This window comes from Cygnus atratus, chromosome 5 (assembly GCF_013377495.2).
Source record: "Cygnus atratus isolate AKBS03 ecotype Queensland, Australia chromosome 5, CAtr_DNAZoo_HiC_assembly, whole genome shotgun sequence".
NCBI classification, from domain to species: domain Eukaryota; kingdom Metazoa; phylum Chordata; class Aves; order Anseriformes; family Anatidae; genus Cygnus; species Cygnus atratus.
Genome location: NC_066366.1, coordinates 61,422,714 through 61,444,614, shown reverse-complemented (window position 1 = coordinate 61,444,614; position 21,901 = coordinate 61,422,714). Strand labels below are relative to the sequence as shown.

General features: G+C 43.0%; 1 protein-coding gene across 1 annotated transcript in view; it reads left to right on the top strand.

The window, feature by feature from the left end:
* Positions 1-21,901, top strand: part of PELI2 (pellino E3 ubiquitin protein ligase family member 2) — a 77,095-nt gene that overhangs the window by 17,243 nt on the left and 37,951 nt on the right. Inside the window, exon 2 of the mRNA XM_035551363.2 lies at positions 7,408-7,537. Within this exon, the coding sequence (XP_035407256.1) occupies positions 7,408-7,537 (130 nt within the window). The remainder of the gene's footprint in view (positions 1-7,407; positions 7,538-21,901) is intronic.

Genomic DNA, 21,901 nt, shown 5'->3' with positions numbered 1-21,901 from the left:
TGGGACAAGTAACAAACCACTTGTTAAGCAGAATTTGGTCAGAGTTTAAGAATTTTCTGAAGTAAGTTCCCCCTACTGCAGAAGAAATATGAGATCACTTGCACAAATGTCAAAATTGTGGGTTTGATCAGATGCAGTCTTTATATGTTAAACGTAGCTGCTGTGATAAAACCTGACCCCTGTGCCCCTCATTTGGAGACTGGTTGCTTCTGCCACTTGGCTTCTGTGTTTGCCTGCTCTGTAGACTCCTTTCTGCATCAAGGAGGGGGAATATCAAAATGACAGGGGCTTGGGCAGTTTGAATGAAACTGAGTGTGTAGTGCGAATAAAGCAGATTAAAAGCAGCTCTTAAGAGATTAATATGGTATTTGTAAGCCAATAGTATCCTTTCTCTTTATATAGAGGTTGAAATTTATATAGATCAGGTGTATATCTTCTCGGGTTGCCCATATTATGTAAGCTAAACACGGAGAAGGGTTAGTCAGATGTGTTTTCTCTAAATACTCTCCTCAAAAAGAAAAGACAACTTTTTGCTACAATGGCAGGATTGTCCTGCTGCCTGTGGAGGGGATGTGTGGAGGAGTCGTGCTACAGCTGATCAACCAGCCTTATCTGAACCATAGTGTGCCAGCTCTTTTCATGACTTTGTGGGGTGGGGGAACTGGGAAGAGGCCACAGCAGCCAGGGATAGGTTCTTTCCCTCAGCCAGGAGCACAAACCAGAAGAACAACCAGTTCTGTTCCGGAATGCTAAAGGAGAAGCAAGGTCACCCTGGAGAACCCCTGCCACTTCCCACGTGGCTTCTTGCAGTGTTTTCGGTAGATAAGGTTCAGCTTAATCTGAATACCCTGGGAAGGAGGGAAGTAGGTTCTAGCATATCTGATGTGTTGCAGGTGGCTCTGAAAGCCTTTTTCACAGTGTGCATACCCGTTTAGCCATGTGTTCAGCTCATCCACACTTCCCTCTCTGATGAGAAAGAGGCTGGCTGCATTTGACCATAAAAGCACAATAAGGTTAGCGTAGAGCATTTAGTCAAGGTGGCTCCTAGGTTCTTAATGGTAGCAGGAGCAATTGCCACTATCTTTTGGAGTATAGTAAAAAAGCATTTGTAAGGGTCCATATCTATAGCAGACTTTTCAAGTAGTCTCAGTTTGACAAGTAAAAATATCCCCTCTAATCACTAGCCAGCCATGCCAACTCAGCCTTTGCTCTGACAGTCCACCTAATAATTACAGGGGTTATCAGGTCAGGCTGCATTTCACTGAACCACTGCAGCCTCTTCGGAGGCTCTAGGGCTGTACGGGTAGCACTAAGCTAGGCAGGCAGTCCTAAAACCTGGTGCTGAGGACAAGAGCCTTGTGGTAAGCACACAGGATTGATTGCTGTTCCAGAAGTACTGGAGAAGGGATGCTTTCTAAGGTGTTTTATAGGGGTAGAATGACTTCCCAAATGCAAGTTACAAGAACGAATATTTGTCTCATGGGGGGCGGGGGGAGGAAATGCTGATTATAGCCACAACTAACTATTCTGACATACCTTTCTCAGGAATAATCAAATTCACAGATGCAAAAACATTGCCTTAATTGGGGAAAGAGATGAGACTATTTGGGACTTCAGAACTTGCTTGTATGGATTTTCTTGCTCTACAGGAAGGCTGCTTTATTAAGCTACTCTGCTGGTAGAGTGATCAGGAAGCATTTCTGCCTGTAGAGATGTCTAAGCCAGCAGAGCCTGAAGTGGAACTATGTGCCTTTCGTTCAGGACTTCCTCCGAGGTTGCTTAAACCTTGTGTTGGGTCCATGGCTCTTGTTAATCAAAGGATGGAAGCCCTTGTCTTATCCATAGATTACTTGATGCTATAGTTAATAGTAACAAATTCTACTTAAAGCTACTTTAGTTAGTGCTGTAACTTCTTAGAAGCTTTTATTTCAGAGAGAAAAATCAGATGGGAATCGAGTCTTCCAGCACACGAGCCTGCTGTAAAATGGAAAAGAGAACAGGTTATTTAGGTTCCTTGGTGGATTTGGCAGGGAGAACAAGAAGCTTGCTTGGATCTCCCTTGTTGCATGTATGGGGGAGAGTTGTAACTCTGAAGACATTGAAATCCTAGGACACATCTGTTGAAGACACACAGAACACTGTTTACAAGGTGGAGAGGGCTGGCTTTCCAGATTAACTGAAATGTTAACAGAAGTGTTGTAGATGGACTGGATCAAGTCCTCAAGTTGGGGATGGACTGGGTGACGTCCTGCAGTTCTGTCTAGCTCCATCTTCTGCCATTCTGTGACCAGCAAGCAGGTGTATGCTTTCCCAAAGGTCCACGTGGTGAGAAGGGAAGGGTGCATCTCCGGAACACCAAAGAGAACCTTTTGGTCAGTCTAGGCTCCTTGAGCTACCTCTGCAGATTGGAAATAAGTAGACTTATTTCTGGGGGGTGTTGGCAATAGTACTCTCCTTCCCACCTCCCAGGAACTTCTGCGTTAGAGGGTTTTCTTGTAATCTGTGGCAGTTATCTGTGAAGCACTACAGTGTTTGTTAATCAAGAACCAGTCCTGCATTCACTGCCAAAACTTCAATCAATATTATTTTTAGAAGGAAAAAAAATAGAAAGTCCCAAACCATTCAAGTTACTATGCTGAAACAGTACAGTAGTTCCGTGTACAAAGTGAGTTGTTTGGTATGGTACAAGGGGGTGGTGTAAAGAATGAAATATCAACAGTAGAATTACCTAAAAGGAAATGTAAGTTCGTATATTTTGCTGTCGATATTCCATATATTGGAACTTTGTTTGCATTTTGTTATAAACTAGCATGTGGACTTTTTTTTTCCTTTTAATCTGTGTTCAAGAAAGTAAAAATTGGATGCTTCAGCAGAAAAGGGCTTTCCAGTAGGTCAGGACTCTAGCCTACAGTTGTGAAAAGCCCTACAGTTGGATATTGGCAAGGTGAATGTATCTTTAGACTTACAGTGTTGTAGACATCATAACTCTAGGCTCACAGCACTGCCAAAGGAATCTTTCTCTTTTTTTCGCTTCAGTGGCCTCCCAGTGAATGGGGGAGCAAGGTATTGATGTGGTTTAAAACTAAATTTAAAGCATAAATCTGGTTTTATTTCCAACTCATGTGAACCAGGGAGGGAAGATGGGAACAAAATAGCAAATGAAGGGTGGAACTGCCGCTTTTGGCAGCGGTGTTGGCCCCCACGAGTTCAGTGATGGTTTAAAATAAAAGTGTAAGCCCAAACTGACTTTTTGCTCTGTGCTGAGCATCTACTGCTGTATGATACCAAACACGACATCAGAATGTACTTAAAAGGAAAAATTCACTCAAGCCTGACTTCACAAGGAAAGCTGTTGCTAATACTCTTGCGGCTTTGTTGTTTACCGCAGCAAGGACGTGCTCTGGGTAGCATGTCAAGCTGTTCGAAGCTGAGGCTCTGAAATGGGATAGTTTGCCCCTAAAAATTTTGTGTGCACTGGAGCCCTTGGTATTATTGAGGAAAGCTAGGTGAAGTCGCTCCTGTTTGCTCAGCGGAAGTATTACTGGTGAAAATTACTACCTGACCTGTTTGTAGTCAGTCTCCTGGGAGGTAAGTTGCATAGGTATGAAGAAATGTTTAAGTTTTATCATAGTTTGTATTTTCCTAGCATTTTAAAACTTGGCTGCAAGCAGCAGCTTTTGTGTATGGTAGCTAATAGCTGTTCTCCCTCATCTTGGGGGTGACTTCCATGAGTTGAAATCAAACTTTTCTAGGTGCAGGTCAAGATTTCTAGAGCTCTTCCCCTGAATTACAGGGGTCTTGCTTAGTTCCTTTTAAAAGGAGAAGGGGGAAAAGAGAAAAGGAGAGTGTGGGGACCCAAGACACAATTTGTGCAATAAGCATCCCATGAACATTTCCAAACTTGATGATCTTTGAAGTAGACCAGTAGGTTGCTACAAGGCTAGTGGAAAACAGGAACTTGCCGCAGTGCTTGGCCTGTGGGAGATAGCGTGTGTGGTCTTGCTCTCCGGAGAGTGGAGGGGAGGCCCTCGTGGCGTGTCCCGGCCCTGGGAAAAACGGGACGGGAGTTTGCATGTCATTGTATAGCAGAGTCCTCCCCAGTTTGATGTAAATCTGTAGGGAACTGGCTTTGTTAGTGGTGGTGCCCACAGCCCGTGCAGGCACCACTCCCTTATTTGCAAGGAATAGCGCTATCAGCAGAGAGCTGTCCCACGAGGTTTCACAACGCCAGCTGTCCCGGGATTGAGGAGCGTTTGGACGAAGCATGGAGCTGTTCTTCCACCTGCTGTGTGGGAGCAGCTGGAGGGCTTCAGGAGCACCCCTCAGACCCGTGAGGGAGCAGGATGCCCTCTGTGCAGGTGGATTTCTCCCAGTACAAGTTTCCCTAGCTGGACACAGTGCTTGCTTTTTGGCTGCACGTGGACGCCGCCATGTCCCTCACGGCAGCTCAGCTCAGAAGGCTGACAAGCCTGGGCCAGCGGGGTGGGTGCATGCAGGCCCTGCTGCAGCTGGGGAGATCCCGTGGCCCTAAAACTGGCTCCTTTGTGACTCTTTCGTGGCTTTTTTGCCACTGGGGTTGTTCAGGAGGTGGCAGGGAAAGGTGGGGCCCAAGCGCTGTGGGGAGGGCTGGGCCGTGGTGCACAGCTTGAGAAACGTGGCCTGGAAAAAATGAACTCGTCTGCTGGCTGTGAAGGGGGAAGAGGCAAATTCTGATGCTAATTTTTTCTCCTGGGAAACACACAGGTATGCCGGTAATTGTCCTATCTCCTTTTTAGCAGCGTCGGATCAAAATTAAACTTAGAAGTCTGTAATTAAAGCATAACAAATAGTAAAAACTACTTGAGTCCTCCTGCCCTTTTCACAAAGGAAATTTAGAAATTGGCACAAAGAGAACCTTTGTGAAAAACTTGTCAGTGCTAATCAGGACGAGCGAATTAAACTTTCACTTTGCTTACATTTCCTTCCTATTTGAAGTTTCCAAAAGGCCTTTTAACCTTGAGTGGCTTCTTTCTTTCCTTGTTTAAATTCCGCAAAAAAAAAAAAAAAACAGAAATGAAATCAAGTAGCCTTTCCAGTTATAACTGCTTTGTGTATATGAGGGGGAAAAAAAATAACCCTACCCTCCTGGTTTTAACTTTCATTGAAACTGCTTAAGTTTGGTGCTGTTAAATAGTTATGAGGACAAAAATGTTTAATTACAGAATATAAAGCTACTGATGGTGCTATTTATATACGATTTCTTCAGGAGTTATCGGTTTCTTGGGTTTTCAGGTACACATACTGGTAGGATGAATATTGTCTTTAACTCTCCTACAGTAAGAGTTTCTGGCGTGTTTGTGGTAATAGCGTCATTGAAAGACAGCACATGTATGTATCTGAAAAGATTCAATTTGCAGAATCAAATCACTCACGTGTTGAGGGCTTGTATTCGAGTTGCCTGTGGATCATGTTAATGTATTTTTCTATGAAGCGGTCTCTTTTGTGGTGAGAATCACCTGTGTTAACTGAGTGCGTGTGTAGGGTTAATAGCAAGTTTTCTGATATGAATAGGCATGAAATAAGTAATTTACTCCTGGTGTTCTGCTGTGTGGGGGAATCTTTGTTAATATTCCAGATACAGTAATCTTCCCTGTGAAAATAAGAGTGGGAGAACAAGTTCAGCTGTAGCCCAGCTGAAAAACTCTTAACTTCTTGTTGAGTCATGGGATCATGTTTTTAAATATTTATTTAAACAAACCTCAAGTCTGGTTTTAAATGTTTTAGAATATTTAAGTCCTTATGTTCTAGAGCTTAAATTTGAGGCTGTAATCTCCAATCTGTTCTCATTTGTGCTCATGAACTTTCAGTGGTCCTGCAGCTCAGATCTCAGGTACTCAGATGTTGTTCAGGAGAAGTTTAAACTATTTTTCTGTGTGAGGCTGTAGCCTTCTGCAGGGCAGTGCTGCAGGGCTTCAGCAACGAGACTGCCTGGTTTCATCCGCTGTACTTTTCTTTTTGCAAAAAGATTCAAATCTCTCCAAGAACATTTTCTTGTTGAACAAACTAGGTAGGTATGCATGCAAAATGGTAATGATATGAAAAGTATAATTCTACGGCTACTGCATTGCTTTTTCCTAGTCAGCAGTTGTCAAAGAATTTCTCGTACAACCTGAGCAATGGGTGACTGTTGGCCTCCTGTGGGGCTACAAACAACTTGTTGTAATCTGAAAATAGTGTGGTGGATGTAGAGCTGAACTCCTTCAAAGTGCAACTTTAAACAGATGAGTTCTCCTAATTTTTTTTAACCTCTTTTGCTTTTCAGGGAGTCTGTCACCTTTAAATCTTCCTTTTCCTTCTCCTGTCCAGATTCTTTTCTTTGTTGTGATGTTAGCTTTTAATCTCAAAGGCTGTAGGAGAAGAATAAATGTTATCTAGTATAGAACAGACCTTCCCAGTAAGACTACTGAAATCTGGAAGCGGAATTGCAGCTGTAGTTCTTCAGGGAAAAGTCTGAAAACTCTGAAGATCAGGTATGACAGAGGCATCTGTGCTGTAAGTCCAAGCCCTGAGAGAGCTTCACAGATCAGTTGCAAGTTGTCAGGGATGTTACAGGTGAAGGTGCTATGATGAGAAACGTTTACCTTTCCTAGATCTTTGGGGAGGGGGAAATGTGATTTCCGTGCTTATGCACTGCAAAGGAACTTCGGTTGGTTCCTTCCCTGGGGAAGGAATTATCCCCTTGAGGCTTAACGCTTCTCTGAATAACTTGTCCGTTGGGGCTCTGTCCTGGGAGAGATGAAAGAACTGGTGAAGGCTACTGTGCTACACCTGATAAAGGCTGTTATTAACAAGTCCTCAAATAGTCACATGAATTAATAACACTCATGTCTTCCTTCGTTAATAATAAATGAAACCTTTATGATTAGATTTAAAAAAATCCTATGTGGCTAGACTAAAATTCCATTTCATTTAGTTTGAATTGCCCCTAAATTGTGTGGGTTTTTTCCTCCAATCGCTCCTTTTCTTCCACTTGTCTTCTCTCCTCTTACGTGAGCTGTGGGGAAGGGAATGGTAGGGTAGAGCAGTTTTTCAAACTCCCCATGTCATGAAATTGCAGAAAAGATTTAGAACTTGTTCTTCCAAATTCCTTTAATTCTAGAGGTGAAGAACTATTTCTGTGGCTGAACAGCTCACTATCATTTGTAGTTGATGACCTTATTAGCGATGAGTAAAACTTCAACCATTGGCAGGAAAGGAATGTTGGAAGGCCCATAGTAATTTAGGAAGCAAAGCTTACTCTGGCTGTTACTTGTTTTATAACCACATCCTTGAAATTATCAGGATATTGTGACCAAATTACTGCTTTCCTTTTCTGTATTCTAAATTGTTGATGTTTATTTAAATGACAAACTTTTTGTTTCATTCTAGGTATAATGGCTCCCTCCCTAATGGTGACAGAGGACGCAGGAAAAGCAGATTTGCCCTTTATAAGCGACCTAAGGCAAACGGAGTTAAGCCCAGCACTGTTCACGTGATTTCTACTCCTCAAGCATCCAAGGTATGCAGCAGTGAGCCATATTTTATTTTTCTAGTGATCCTGGGTTGAGAACAACTCATGTATCACAGCTGCCTGATTTACCTTGCTGTTGGTTCATTCCGTGGTGGTCAGATACTTGTTCTGATGAAGTCTGCACTGGATTTTCTTGGTAGAGATGTGTATCTTTAATCCAGTTACTTATTTAAAATAGTCCTTAACCTCAGGTATGAGTTAATCTGACCCTTCTGCCCTTGTTCAGAAAGCTGATGGATTTATCTGAGTCATAGAGTCATGTGATGCAAACACCAGTAGTACTTATTTCTTTTTCACTGGAGTATAGGATTAGTGTGTGTTTCCTCTTCAGGAAGATAACTCAAATAGTGTTTTTAAACAAAATACAAAAAACAAAACAACAACAAAAAATGAAACAAAAACTCAGTGGTCCCTATAGGCCATTCATTTTTGTTGCTAATAATATTGTGTATATTTTCACCTGAGGCCTAGTGTAGGGAAAGAAGGAAAAGCATTACAGTAAATATATTAACATAGTAACTTATTAACATACAGAATTGTCTTGGTTAAAGTTCTGTTGGTAGAATGCGTTTCATGGTGCAAAAAGTCATCTTAACCTCTCTCAAACCATTTTTGCCAGAAGCAAAAAGTAAGTAGAGTTCTGGTCAAACCGTAGGTCAGTCCTCTGGTGACCCTCACAAAAATGGATGGCTTATGCAAGGTATACATCACTTCCCCAAAATATGTACTGGGGAGAGGGACACCATACTCTGATCTCTTAAGTGTGCTCTCTAACGTGGTTAAGAGAAGAGTATTGTTTAATGCATAGTGTATGTTGTTTTCTTTCATAAGACACCACGCATAGCGCCCACCCAAGCATGTCAAAATGTACCATATCAGGTTTTTTTCAAGACTTTACAGGGCTTGCATGGTGTAGATGAATATGTAGTCTTTCGGGTGTGTGTAAATATTTTTCAGCATTCATATTCTTAAAATAAAAGTATTGGTGAGTTAAATCTTCCTGATGAAATCAACTTTCGAAATAGTCCTGTATTATCTGTGTGTATGTTGGCAACCCTGGTTTGTTTCTTAAAATTTAATAAATTTAAAAAAACACGTTTCACATAGTTGATGGAAGTGTACACATACTTGCACTGGATAATCTTAAGCATTTGGACTTCAGATAGTATTTTGGCATTTGATTTTCAAAATATTTAAACACCTGACAGACACCACAAGGTATCTGGTTAATGTACATCTGCTTTGTTATTGTAGTGCAGATAAAATATGTGCTGTACAAATTAATGTCCTTATAAAGATAGCATAGGGCCTGAGACATTGAAGCGTTTCCTTCGAGGATCTGGATTCAGGTGGCTATGTCAGGTTGAATGTATTCTTTTGCACTTTATCTGAACCCTTATAAAAGAGCTTTTGTGTATTTATACTGTTGTCTGGGGCAAGGCTGGTGGGTGTGTGCCAGCACAGTGATGCAGTGGATTTCAGTTAGTGCTCTTTCAGATGCACAGAAATGACGTTTACATTTTAAAACGCTTTTTCTTAGGCTTTTCTGACATCCTAGACACCAGAGTCTAAATCTGTTTCTCCAGGAATGGCTTCTGAACACAACTTCTGTAAATGATTCCAGAAATGCAGGGAATTACAGAATAGACAGTGAGATGCTTTGTTCTTGGAAAATAATGTGCAACTTGACCTTAAAAAAATCTTTGTTCTGCTCTCAATCTTTCAGTTTAATTCTTGTTTAGGGAAGAAGAGAAAACAGTGGGAACATGTACTGCACAGGATATTACAAGTTTCCTCCTTTACATGCTCCCTTGTAACTTTTCAGATACGAGTTCTCTGTTTTACTTTGCTTGTTTGTCACTGTGTGAACTGAATCTTTGAGTAGAAAGAAACACGTTATTCCTGGGCTACTGATACTTTTTTGGTGGTGGATGAAGCTCTGTCTCCATCTGTTTTGTCATTGCTGTGGCATGGATCCTTGAATGCTCTGCCTAGCTGGTTTTGTGCTAATTCTGTTAATGCAGCAGCTCAAGAACTGTTGACTGTCACCAATTTTAAGTTAGCATGTCAGCTTGAAAACTGCAATAGATCATAAGAGCGTACTTGTCATGTTCCGTTGTCCCTGCTATGCAGGTGTCAAGGACAGCTGGAATAGCAATGGTTTGAACAGTAAATTTAGCTGGGATAATTGCATATGAATCAGTGCCTTTTTGTTTTTTCCCCTGGAGTGCTTGTTTTTTGCCACTCTGCCTTCTGGAGGTGCTGAAAAAGATAATCTGGAGTTGTGTGGCCTTCTGAGGATTTCTGAGGATGTATGGATATATTCTGGGGGAAAGCAATATATTCTGGGACTTATTACATGGGGTAATAAGTCACAAGTTTTTTTTTTCAGAGTACTGAAAACGTATGCATACGTATTTTCAATGTTACATACTTCAGAAACTATTTTATTAACTCTGTGCTTAGGCACCATTCAGGGAATTTTCTGGTGTCATTCTTTCCCAAAGCTCAGGCCATTTGTTGGATACAGGCTTTTCCAGCAGGGCCAAAATTGGTTGTATTGCAAGAAAACTCTTAGGCTGTCTCCGGCTTGTGGTATATGACTGTATCAAAATCATCAAGTCACAAAACAGTGTATCCTCACTCTTCTTAAAACTTGAATGTAGAACAGGAGAGGCCATTACTTGCATTGGCTTGGATCTCCTGATGAAGAGGAAGTCTGTCACCAGGTAAGATCGTACGAGCCATGAAAACCTTCTGTGACTGCTCAAATCTTAGGTGCGAGTTTGTCCATAGCTCATCATGGCATAGTTAGAGTTGCTGGGTTTTATTGTCAAGCTTGTGAAAGCAACAGTGAATAAACTCAACCAAACAAAAAGCCTTTAATTTTGTTAAGTTTTTTTTTATTTGGTTGAGTTTAACTGTTGCTTTCATATGTAATAGTTAATGCCATGGAACTCAGATCTGGGTCTGCTGGTGTGTGATAGGGTTACAGGCTTTACTTAGGCAGAAATTTTCCAGTGACTGTGGAACTTCATGAAAAGTTACATCCCCCCTCACTATAATGACCTGGGAAGGATGAGATGTTAAAATAGAATTTTCTGGGTTTCTTGTGTTTTTTCTTTGTTTTGTGGGTGGGTGTTATTTTTCATCTGGGGTATATAAGTATGTATGTCTGGCAAGGAAAGAGGGGAAAGAGGTGTCTGGCTGAAAACAAAACCAGCTTAGAACAATGTTTGAGGACGGTATGTCTGTCTTACAGATCTTAAGTGGGTGACTAATACGCCCTGTCTAAATAAGACCCTGATCCCATTTTCTGCCAAGCAGAGATGTGCATCTTCCCATACACATCCAATCTGTTGGTTCAGCGGGCTGTTAGGTTAATGCTTTCCCCCTGTGCAAGCTCCTCTTTCCTCCTCATCACAGCCAACACGAGCTCCTTGTTGGCTGCTGCTACCTGCAGTTCTTCTCCTGGCACGGTGGGAGATGACTCCTCCAGTTCTGCCTGGGTACGGGCTGCTGGCACCGGGCACCAGCAGTGCGGTTACTGGCAATACCGAACGCCCAAGTGATGTCATTGCCCACGACTAGTTATTTCTGCCTTTAGGTTTCTTTATGGGTTTCTAATGCTTTGGAACCGCTTTCATGGGTGTGTAGGTTAGAAAAATGAAGCGCTTCATGCGCTCGAGTTACTCAAAGTATGCCTTTTGGAGACATGAACTGTGCACGGGAGTTAAGTGGTTGACATTAGCCCTCCAGGTTTCCCTAGGATTACTCGGGAAGCATGAATGAATTCTATTGTAGCAGTATATAGGAATTAACTATAACTACAGTAGTAGCGTACTTGCTGCGTGAGACCTTCCAGTGCATTTTACTCAATGGGCAGGAAAATATAACCAGCAAGTACCACAAGTGCTCCTTTCTAACAATGGGTTGCTGTGTTTTGATACCCAGACTTTCTCGTTAGATATTAATGCTGACTTGATAGCAGATTGCAAATGTCCTTTGAATTGCTGCAGAGTACAAAATAAAAAATAAATCTACCTTTAATATCCTTTTTGTGGAGGTATGACTTGGTATTTTTTGTCTGCCTTGGGATAAAAGTTTTCCTTTGGTAACCTGTGGTAGATAAAGACAATGTATTTTTCCCCTATGAAATTAGTGTTTCAAGCTGACTGGGAAAGATCTTTCTGACTTCAAGTCCAATTACCTGCCGAGCTGGCTTCTGCCTTGTGCTATCACAACAGCAGCTTGTATAGTCACTGCCTGGGTTCCTGCAGCTCACATCAAGTTTCATGCTGCTACTGGAAAAGAACAAAATGCAGCCATACGAGTAATTATCAGGTCAGGGGAGAGAGCTGCAGTGTGTGCTTTGAGTGACTGGAGAAAAGGAACGCGTCGGATTCTTGTGGTTAGTTATCTAATGCAGCTTATTGCTAGTGCTTTGATGTACTTTGTGAATTCTGAGCAAAAAGGCCCCTGATCCTTTTGGAGCTTGCAGCTTTTGGTGCTGCTTCGGGATGAGAGCTGTAAAGCTTGGCTGCTGTAAAGGGGGCACTATGTGTCAGTGGCTTGTCTCTTTCCTCTTGGGCTTATTTTTGGTGTAATCAATTCATGGAGCACTAACTTGTTCTGAAGTAACTTAATCACGTGTGTCTTGAAAGTCCAGAGTTGTGCAGAGGCAGTTTTTTCCTGGCTCATGTGCTTGAATAAGGGTTTCCTTAGTGTTGAGTGTCCTTTCCTACTAAATGAGCATCATCCTAGCATGTGCAGTCCCTACCCCTTTGCTCTGGAAAACAGTAGGGCGTGGGTAAGCAGAAGAAAATGGTTAGGCCCGTTTCATTAGTACGGTTTAATAAATAACGTACTTTGTTTGATGCTCTCCTTCCTAGGCTTTTGGGACCTATTGAACCGAATGCATGTCAAAGGTTTTGGAAAATCACTTTACAATGTTTCCTAACAAAAACCAGATGCTTAGTGAAGGAAGGGGAATTAAAATTGCTGAGGACTACAATTACTTTTTTTATGACTTAATGTTGTTTTTGTTTTTTCATGCTCTCCCTTCAGAGGGTAGACAAAAGATCAGAAAATGCTTTCCTTGTAAACTGTTTAATCTACATCTGCTATAAATCAAGAAGATTTAGAGGAGATTCTTCTTGAATTCGAGAGTCCTTTTGGAAGTGGAAGAAGGAAGTGCTGAAGGTGTGCTGTGCATTGTGTTTCCCCCCAGGCACTCCCATTTCATTTTCCACAGGGAGCCAGGCTGTATCCTGCCACAATCAGGTCGCAGCTTCCCTTACCCCGTCAGAAATAACCCGGGGGAGTTCAGCCTCATGGAGCCGGATAGCTGGGTGAGCTGGAGGCTGTGCATCCCAGGTGAGCTTAAAGCTGCAGTGGGAGATCAGATGCTGCAAACCGCTGCTGCCAGTCGGGGCAAGGTCTTCAGCTGCTCTAGCCACTGGAAAAACTACCACTAGGATCTGTGCTTCTGGCAGCAGAGCCACTTATTTTACTGAAAGATGATAATTTCACTACTTTAGCTTCAGATAGCATGACTTGGTTGAAACTAACTTCTTCCAGTTTGAGTGGGTTCTGCAAGTCCGTCCACACCCCAGCACATAAACACTCCTGTCCCCGATTCAGAGTGGAAAGTTTGGGCCATCTGGTGTAGTGGTGAAGCTGTCCTGTTACACGCTTCCTTTATTCGTGCTCTTAATTGCCTGGAATGGATCTGGTCTCAGAGGTGCATGGGCTAGTCTTAGCTTCTGAAAGGTTGAGAGAGAACCGGAGTCAGGGTTGTGATCAAATGAGTCTGTGTGGTGCTGTGCTGCTCCTTGAGCTTTCTGTAGGAGAGAACACATCATCGCACGTTGGCACTACAAAGCGAGAACCTCCCCAGAGTGCCACAGACAGTGACAACCTGCTGTTGTGTTCTAGGGTTTGGTTTGGCTGTGCCGCAGCACGATTGCGAACAACCTGGTGCCTGTATACAACTGCTAGCAGCATCTGGGACTGGGAGCATCTATACTACAGGAATTCCCAGCTTCTGTTTTGGAAACATGCTTCCTCACCTCTGTCGTGGGGGGACTTTACACAGACCTGAAGTGCGACTTACACGTTAGGTTTGAACTGCAAAGCACCCGCAGGGAGAGAGACGGTTGGATTCTAGGCTGTGCAGAATGGATTTATGGCGTGCGTTACGCAGAGAGCCTGTCCTCGCCTGAGATGTGTACCGCAGAGCTAAGGCAGATGTTCTGGCGCTGTGAGGAAGCATACGGCCGTCTGCATACTGTTCTTGTATTACCGTCTTTCAGGGAAATTGAAGGTTCCTGGAGCGTTTGTTGCTGATATGTGCATAGGTGGTTTCGTGTTCAGAAGAAGAAGCGGTGAAAAGAGGAGCACGCAGCCAATAATGGATGTGGTTTTTTTCTGGTAACCCAAACTGTGGTGTCTCAGGGAAATTGCCTTAAATGGGTAAAGCGCTGTATTTTGGAAAAATGAGGTAGCACGTACTCAGTCACAGCAGTACGGAGCAGCTGTCCTGGAGCAGAGGAGCTGGAACTGCATCAAACAGTAGATGAGACTCCTGTGTTTTAAGGGTCTGTTGAGAGGAGCAATTATTTGGAAAACACAGGAAGCGATTGAAGCCTCATGGGCCAACAGAAACTTTTCAGAGAAACAAAGCGCTGCTATTCCTGTTTTACAAATTAGAAAATAGTTATTTTCCAGAGTGCTTTGAGGTTTTGTTGATGGAAAGAACAAAATCCAAGTTTCTTTTTGGGGGGTGTCTTACAACATCTGTAAAAGGAGCAATTAATTTCATCTGTTCACTACAAGTGCTAGAGGGGTGACTGAATTTCGAGGCTATGAGATTCCTGTTTCTGCTGTTTGTAGGTCTCTGAGAAGTGTTTTTGCTTTATTTTAGATGTAGGACTGCTTCGTTTTGGGGTTCTGCAGTTTCGTTTCTACTCAACAACAAAGATGTCACAAAGATTTTTAGAAAATGGGGAGTACTTTATCAGGATGATCACTTTGGAAGGGATGTAGCCATAGCAAAGCTCTTACGATAATGCTTCATTCACTGAACCCTCCAAGCTCTTCAGTGTTAACAAAAATAATCAGTGTTTGGAGGTCATGGGAGCAACTCAGAATTCCTTAGCACTAAGGATTTACTTCCACAAGGTCACTATCTTTTTTGGATCATCCCATGAGGTGGCCTTCTGTAGAAACCAGCTTGTCCAGCCATTGGTTCCACACCATACCTCGTACTTATGTGACCTCTTCATGAGACTGTGTGTTGTGTACAGACTCGCCTTTGAATTCTGCATATGTCTCCTGTCCGTAGTGATTCTGCCAGTACTTCAGGAACTTCAGGACTCTGCAGATGCCTGCTGTGAGATAATGTGCGTGGTAATATATACTTTGGCCTTCTAATTCAGTAACAGCAGATGCCTATCGCTCTGACTCGAGGAAGCTAATTATAGGCCCAGCACTGCCAGCTTGCTCGGTTCCGCAGTACTCAGTTTTCCTCCAGCTATCTATCAGTGCGAGTTCTGAGTTCTCTCTCCTCCACCGAGCTCACCACACTCAGGGAGTGATGGATGATCTCTCCTCTGCTTTTTGATATTGGCAAGCAAGGAGAGGTATCGCTCCCTGTCAAGCGGAGAAACTGGATATGGTGCACTGAAGTCGGATTTGCATTTCCTCCCCTAAAACTCTCACTCTGATTACTGGCCTGGCATTTCTCTGGCTGCTCGTGGAATGGGACCAGTGTCTTAACAGTGATCTGTCTTGGGCTGGACTTCTTCTGAGATGCTGCTCTCTGCCTTGGATGTTAGCTCTGGGAACGAGATTTCCCTGGGAATTGTTCCTGTTTTCTAGGTTTAAGATACTGAGATGTTTTTCTTCCCCTTCTGCTCTCATCCAGGACAGGGAAAGAAGAAACAAACATAGCCTTGATCTACTTATTTTTGACGTGGCTCCCATGTGACCAAAGGTACTCTGGTTCCTCGGCTGCAGAATTGTTTCTCCTCTAAGACCTCTCAGCTGATGGGATGATTAGATGACAAAGCATTCCCAGTTTGCAGTTTGAATAGCTCTTGTGTCTGAAACAGGAACACTCAGCTTCAGTTAAGGATGCCCTCAAGAGCAGGGGAATGTGAAAAGAACACTAAACTCCTCCTGGTGATAAAGACCGGGTTTTATGCTTGCTCTGCAGCAAGGCAAACTTCTATTTTTATTGCCAGTTAATCTCAAATTCAGTTAAGTTTAACTGCGGAGATGCCTTCTTTTGTAGGTTCACACTTATGGGGATCAGGACTTCATGGGACCAGAACTTGCATGTTAACATCCCCGATGCTCACCTTGTTTCTGAACCTGCTGCAGCTTGCTTTACTCCATCTCTTTGAAGGATTCTCCATAGAAGCTGGTTTTGGGGTGGGGGTTACAGCATCTAGGGATAAGAGCTTCTGTCCCTTTCCCAAGACAGTGCTTTTCCTAGAAAGCTGCTGTTTCTCAGATTTATTTTCAGCTGAATCTAGAGTTTACTCCACCTTTTCCCTCCCTGTCCTCATAAGTTGCACGCATTCTTGAATGAGATATGATGTTTTCTCATCGCCAAGAGTAAATTCGTAGGACCAGACGCTCCCCATAAATATCCAAAGGTTTTGTGATACTGATTTGTGTGGTATTCTCATAGCTGTATTAAGACCATTGTAGACTCTGTGCCTTCAGAATGGTTCAGCTCCCAGGATTGGCCTCAGTCACATGGTACCATTGTAATATAACATTTGCCGAAATACAGAATCCTAGAGTCATTTAGGCCGGCAAAGACCTTCAAGATCACCAAGTCTAACAGCCTACCTGACCAACCAAGTCCCATCACTAAGCCCTGTCCCCGCATCTCAGTGCCACGTCCCCACATCTCTTCGGTGCCTCCAGGGATGGGGACTTCACCGCTACCCTGGGCAGCCTGTTCTCGTGCTTGACCGCTTTTTCCATGAAGAAATTCTTTCTGATGTCCAAGGCCACTGGCCTTCCTGACCATCTGGGCACGCTTCTGGCTCACGTTCAGTCCTAGATGTTCCTGTTCGTGTCCAGATGCAGCACCTGGTGAAGGCTGACCTTTAGTCCTTTGCTGAACCGTGGAGCCTGGGAGCCTTTTCCCCACAACCGGGTCTCCACCTCGTCTTGCTTGGAGTCTCACTGGATGGAGGGACGTAAGCTGATTGCGCAGATGAACACCCGACCTGACCTCTCTTTGAAGCTCTTCCCTTCGCAGCATTCTGTCTGTGCATCTGTTTAGCATGCAGCCTCCTTCAGAGTCCAGAATTCCAGAGGAGGTAATTTAAGGAGATGATGTGGTTATGAAAAAGTGAGGGAAGGGTATAGTTTTCAGCTTGAGGTTTGAGAGTGGTGGCGAATGTTACTAAAGCAAAAGTTCTTTTATCCGTTGCACGAATGCCAATAAAGTGCACGAATGGTCAAAAAATCTTCAACAATAATGGCTGGATTTCTTTAGGTAGGATTTCTCTAGTGTTCACATTCGATGGTACTACTTCATATATCCAACCTTTAGTTTCTTAATTTTCTACCAGAGCAGGTTTGGAGGAAATGTTGAATAGGACAGTGAATGACTACAAACCCACAAAACTTGCAGGATGACTGAAATGAACTTGGGGTGGGCTTTGTGGGTTACTTTTGATGCTGGTCATCACAGTGAGTCTTTTGTCTGAATTTTATAATATTAAGACATACAGAAACGTTTTCCTCCTTTCCTCTGTGTTTTTGTATGCTAGCATTTAGTCTTCCACACCATTTTCTCGCTGCTTCAGCCCACCAAAGAATCCTCCAGTGCTGCGGGTCAGCAATAAGGCAGTGCCTTGGTGGTCCAGGTGGGAGGCAGGCAGGAACAAAGCTGACCTCACTTCAGCACGGGCAGCTGCTCTTATTTTGTTCCAGATGAAAAACTGGCTTTGGAAAGCTGGATTGCAAAACTAATAGCTCATAAAGTGTTCTTCCTAACTTCTCCCTCCCCCTCAAAGCTTTCTCGTATTCTTCTGTGGTGTTTAATCACAAAAATGACTCTATTGCTGTTGTAGTGTAATAAAATAAGCTGTAAGTCAAAATGTTGGCAATTTATTGCAGAGACTGCCCCTGTTCTCTTAAAATGTCACTCATACAATCTTGACTGTAACTGAGAAGGACCAGCTATGGTTTACTTGTTCAACAAAATATACTTTTGTTCTTCAACATAACATTTGAGTACCCTTGTACTAGAGTAGCACATAGTGCTAGAGCTGTGTGTATTACACACCTCGTGATGCATGTAAAAACACAGGACTCTTCCTGGGGAACTTCTTTTTTCTGGGAAATAAAAAAAAGGATTTCAAAGAGGAAAAGTTGCGTATCTGAATTCCCTTGGATGTTTACATTTACTAAAGATCTCAAGTAGATTGTGAAAAATCTGTCTCTTGAGTCACAGTAGCTCCATTCATTAACTTGAAATCTTTTTCCAGAAGCGTTTCTGTGAAATATCTGCGTAATGTGCAGATGTAGATGGTGCAATGTATGTTTAGCATAATTTTTTGTAAACTGCTTTTATGGCTTTTGCTGTAGAAATATTTTAGGGATTTGGAAAAAAAAATGGAAGCGTTCCAATCATTTCTTAAATAATACTGCTTGAAAAAGAAAGCATTCAAATCATTTTTTAAATAATACAGCTTTTTTGACAGAAAGGATTCGTGGCTTTAAATCAATGGAAATAAACTTGTTATTGTAAAATTTGGGTAGAGGGTTCTTTAACTTTAAACAGGAGTATATGCTCTTTGTTTGACCTACAGTAGCGTACTTTGTTCCAGCACTGGATGTCGGACAAAACCCCTTTACAATCTAACAGTTAAATCCTTTGGCAGAACGCTTTTCTTCCTGTTTGCTGCAGGGCTTTAATTCCAGACGTTCAAGTTCAGAAGGCTTTTTCTCAAGGACTGGGCTTGAGGAACATCCCCAAATCCTGGCAGATCAGGTTTGCTCCTCCCACGTGTACTTCGTAGCATCCAAGCTTAAATTCTAATCCACGGTGCTCTAGGATTGATGATCTCTCTTTTGGTATCTGCGTACTTCCTGCTGTCCTGTCTGCTTTCATTTCGGTTCGCCTTGTTTTGTGGCTCTGCTCACTGGATATAGACTCCTGATGTGAAACACTGTCCAAGGCTTTGGAAATCAACATTTGTGCGATAGCGGTGGTAAAGCAGAGGCATTTCATCACTTAATCAAGTGATGAAACCTTTAGGAGGAATTTCCATTCCGTCACCTTTAGGAGGAGTTTCCCCTTTCTGCAGTCGCATCCTCTTCCAGATGAAGATTTTATTGCTAAGATGAAGAAGTAGGGCCCTGACTTTTCTCTGACAACACTCAGTTTTGTGTAGAAAATAGTTTGATTTAAACTTTAGGCATAATGGTGACTGTGTGTGCAGGTATGTATATATGAACACCAAATACTGATGACAAGGGAACACCATTCTATACCGTGACTGAGGCTTTTTCAGACTGTAGTAGTAACTTGTTTTATTTCGTGGCAATGAAGGTAACCACGTGTAGCTTTAGAAGTACTCAAATGCGTGCTTTGAAAGGGGAGTGCAGAGACATCTTCCTAGGTCAAAGGTTTAGATGGCTTCAAACAAATCACTTAAAAAAAAAAAAAAAAAAGGAATGTAGCAAACAGTATATCTGCCTCAGGTAGGATTGCAGGCTATGCAAATACTGAGAAATGATAGTTCTGCCTCAACAGGCAGACACTACAGCTTTCACGACGCAGTAATCCTGCCTGTTTCAGCCTGGCGCACAGCGCGTAGCCCCAGTGTTGGTGGCAGAGCATTATTAGTGTATTAACTGATCTCTGATACCCAAGTATCTTGCTCCCAGCTGTAAGCGTATCAGCCCTGCCTAGCACTGCTCTGAATAAGCCACTGTGTACTAGCTAAAGACAAAACCCTGCAGCAGTGCTCAGAGGGAGGTACAACGGAGGTAGTCCAGCGCTTCGGCAGCCTACCTGTTTCAGCAGCTCCTGTTTAAGGTGGTGACTGGGGTGTTGAGGCTGCTGTGACTGGGGCTGTCTGATGCTCGTGCCTGTGTCGACACTTGCAGCACGTGGAGATGCCCAAGCCTGAGTTGGTGTTGCTGTCTCGGTGAAGGAGGCTCGGCCAAGCAGCATATGCTGTTTTACAGCAAGCTTTGCTCAGGGCTCTGCTGGCTCAGTAGCGGCTTTGGCATCAGGTACGTACGGAAGGTCGTTGCAATTCACCTGCTGTAATCTCAGGCTTAGCCACAACTGAAGGTGACTCCGGAAAGAACTCGAGCAAGTTTGGGTGCGGTGGCTGTCTGACATTCTGGGGAGCATTATGCAATCTGTTGTCCTTCAGTAGCTGTTCTGCCAAACAGTCGAGGAACATCTGCAGAGTCTTTTTTTCCCCCCATGTATTCCTGCAATGATTCAGGTTCTCCTTGTTCTGAACTCTAGGAAGTCTTCTGCAAGGAAATGTCACACCCGGAATTGTTTATTAAACATTCATAGCTCTGTTCACATTTAGGGCTGGCTTTATTAGCCGGATGTTCTGTCCTAAATACAGTGATTTACTGGCTTTCACTGCTCTTTCATTTGGCAATTTGTGAACTGAATTATTAGCGTGAGTGAAAGATGACAAATCACAGGTGCCTCGGCTCCCTCACTCTGTTCAGTGGCTCCAGATTTGCTTCAGTCTTGGGTTTCTCAGGCTCTGTTAACAGGAAGGAGAGAGCACTCAGTAACGTTTGCTACAGGTACATAATGTATCTTCCGTGTCACTTGTGTAACTTTTCAGGTTGTGCATCAATCTGTATTTGAAGGACAATGAAGATGAAAAGATTTTCTTTAAAATTAAAATTTCCTCATTTCAGTAGTAAGGATTTGCAGTCTCAATTCAGTTGCTGTCCAGAGCGTTCACTTTTATTTGATGTGATGGTTTGCTGCTTATGCACTTCCTTTTATCTTTGTTTTATTTATGCATTAGTCTAGATACCTCACTCATCTTGTTCCCACGGTACGTGACTAGTGCTGAAGGTAACTTGCAGCCAAGGCGTGGAAGCGAGTGATTTCCAGTTGTAACCCTTTTTCACGAAGCATCTCTGATGCATTTAAATCTGCTGCTTTAGTGCCAGCTGACCAGCCAGCGTGGTATCTGAGTGCTTTTTCCTGCAGACTAGTAGAAGACAGAGTGGAATGAGGTTATTCTTTGATGCTAGGCTAACATAATGTTGTCAACAGCAAACAACTGCATGCGGAGCAGAAAGACTGAAAGCCTACTGAATGTCTTGGCGTGGTCAGCGCTGTATTACTCTGATTTACGATTGTGCCTTGCTGACTGAGTATATATTGCACTTTTCACTGGGCAGTGGGAAACCCTTACCTTTAAAAACAGGGTATGTGGTTATATTAAAGTGCTTTTGGCAGAAACTGAGATCGATACCTGTCTGGGGCTGGTTGTCTTGTCGTGAAGCATGCAGTTGGGTTGGTTGTGTGTGTAGACAGGGCGAAGGCTTGCTTTCTGATGTGGCGCTCTGTGCGAATCGCTGCGGAGTTGCTAGGCTGGGAGCTAGTTCCAAGGTGCCAGGATTTTTAAAGCATTCGAAATTTTGGGGGGTGGGGGGATATATTGCATTAAATACTTTAACAACTGGAATGCAGGGTCTGGTTGTAACAGTGTTAAAAGAATGCACTCTAATTTTTTTATGTCAAGATGACAATGTGGAAATAAGGTGAAAAAGAAGCTTGCAGTTTGTCATTTCCCCTTACACATAATCCGCTGTGCATCTTCTGAAAATAAATACAGTATGTAGGTAGTAATAAGCCCTTCTGCAGTTACTCTGCCTCCCAGCACACCTCCCCACTCCCATCCCCTGTCGACTGCTTGTCTCGTGGTCCTCTACTCGGTGCTCTTTTGTCATGGGTAAGGGATGCCAGGGGTCATGAGGTTTTGTCCTAGTTGGCCTATTGTAGGCATCAGTGAGGTGCCTTTGCTGAGCTTTTTAGAAAAATGCACTGAAAATTGTCTTTTTGGAGAGAAAAACGTCAAAACTCTACTTACAGGTTTTTAAAGAGATTTTTCCTTCTCATTTTGCATTCAATATTTAAAGCATGCATGCGCTGCTTAGCTCTCGCTGCTGTTTTACTGCCTTGTTCTACTGGAGTACACGAGGTAAAAAAGCAGCCTGCTCAGGAATTGAGGCTGGCTGTGTCCCAGTTTTCAGCCGTACCGCTAACACTTGCACCATGTCGATCCATCACTCCGTGGTGCTAGCATTTGACTATTTATTTTC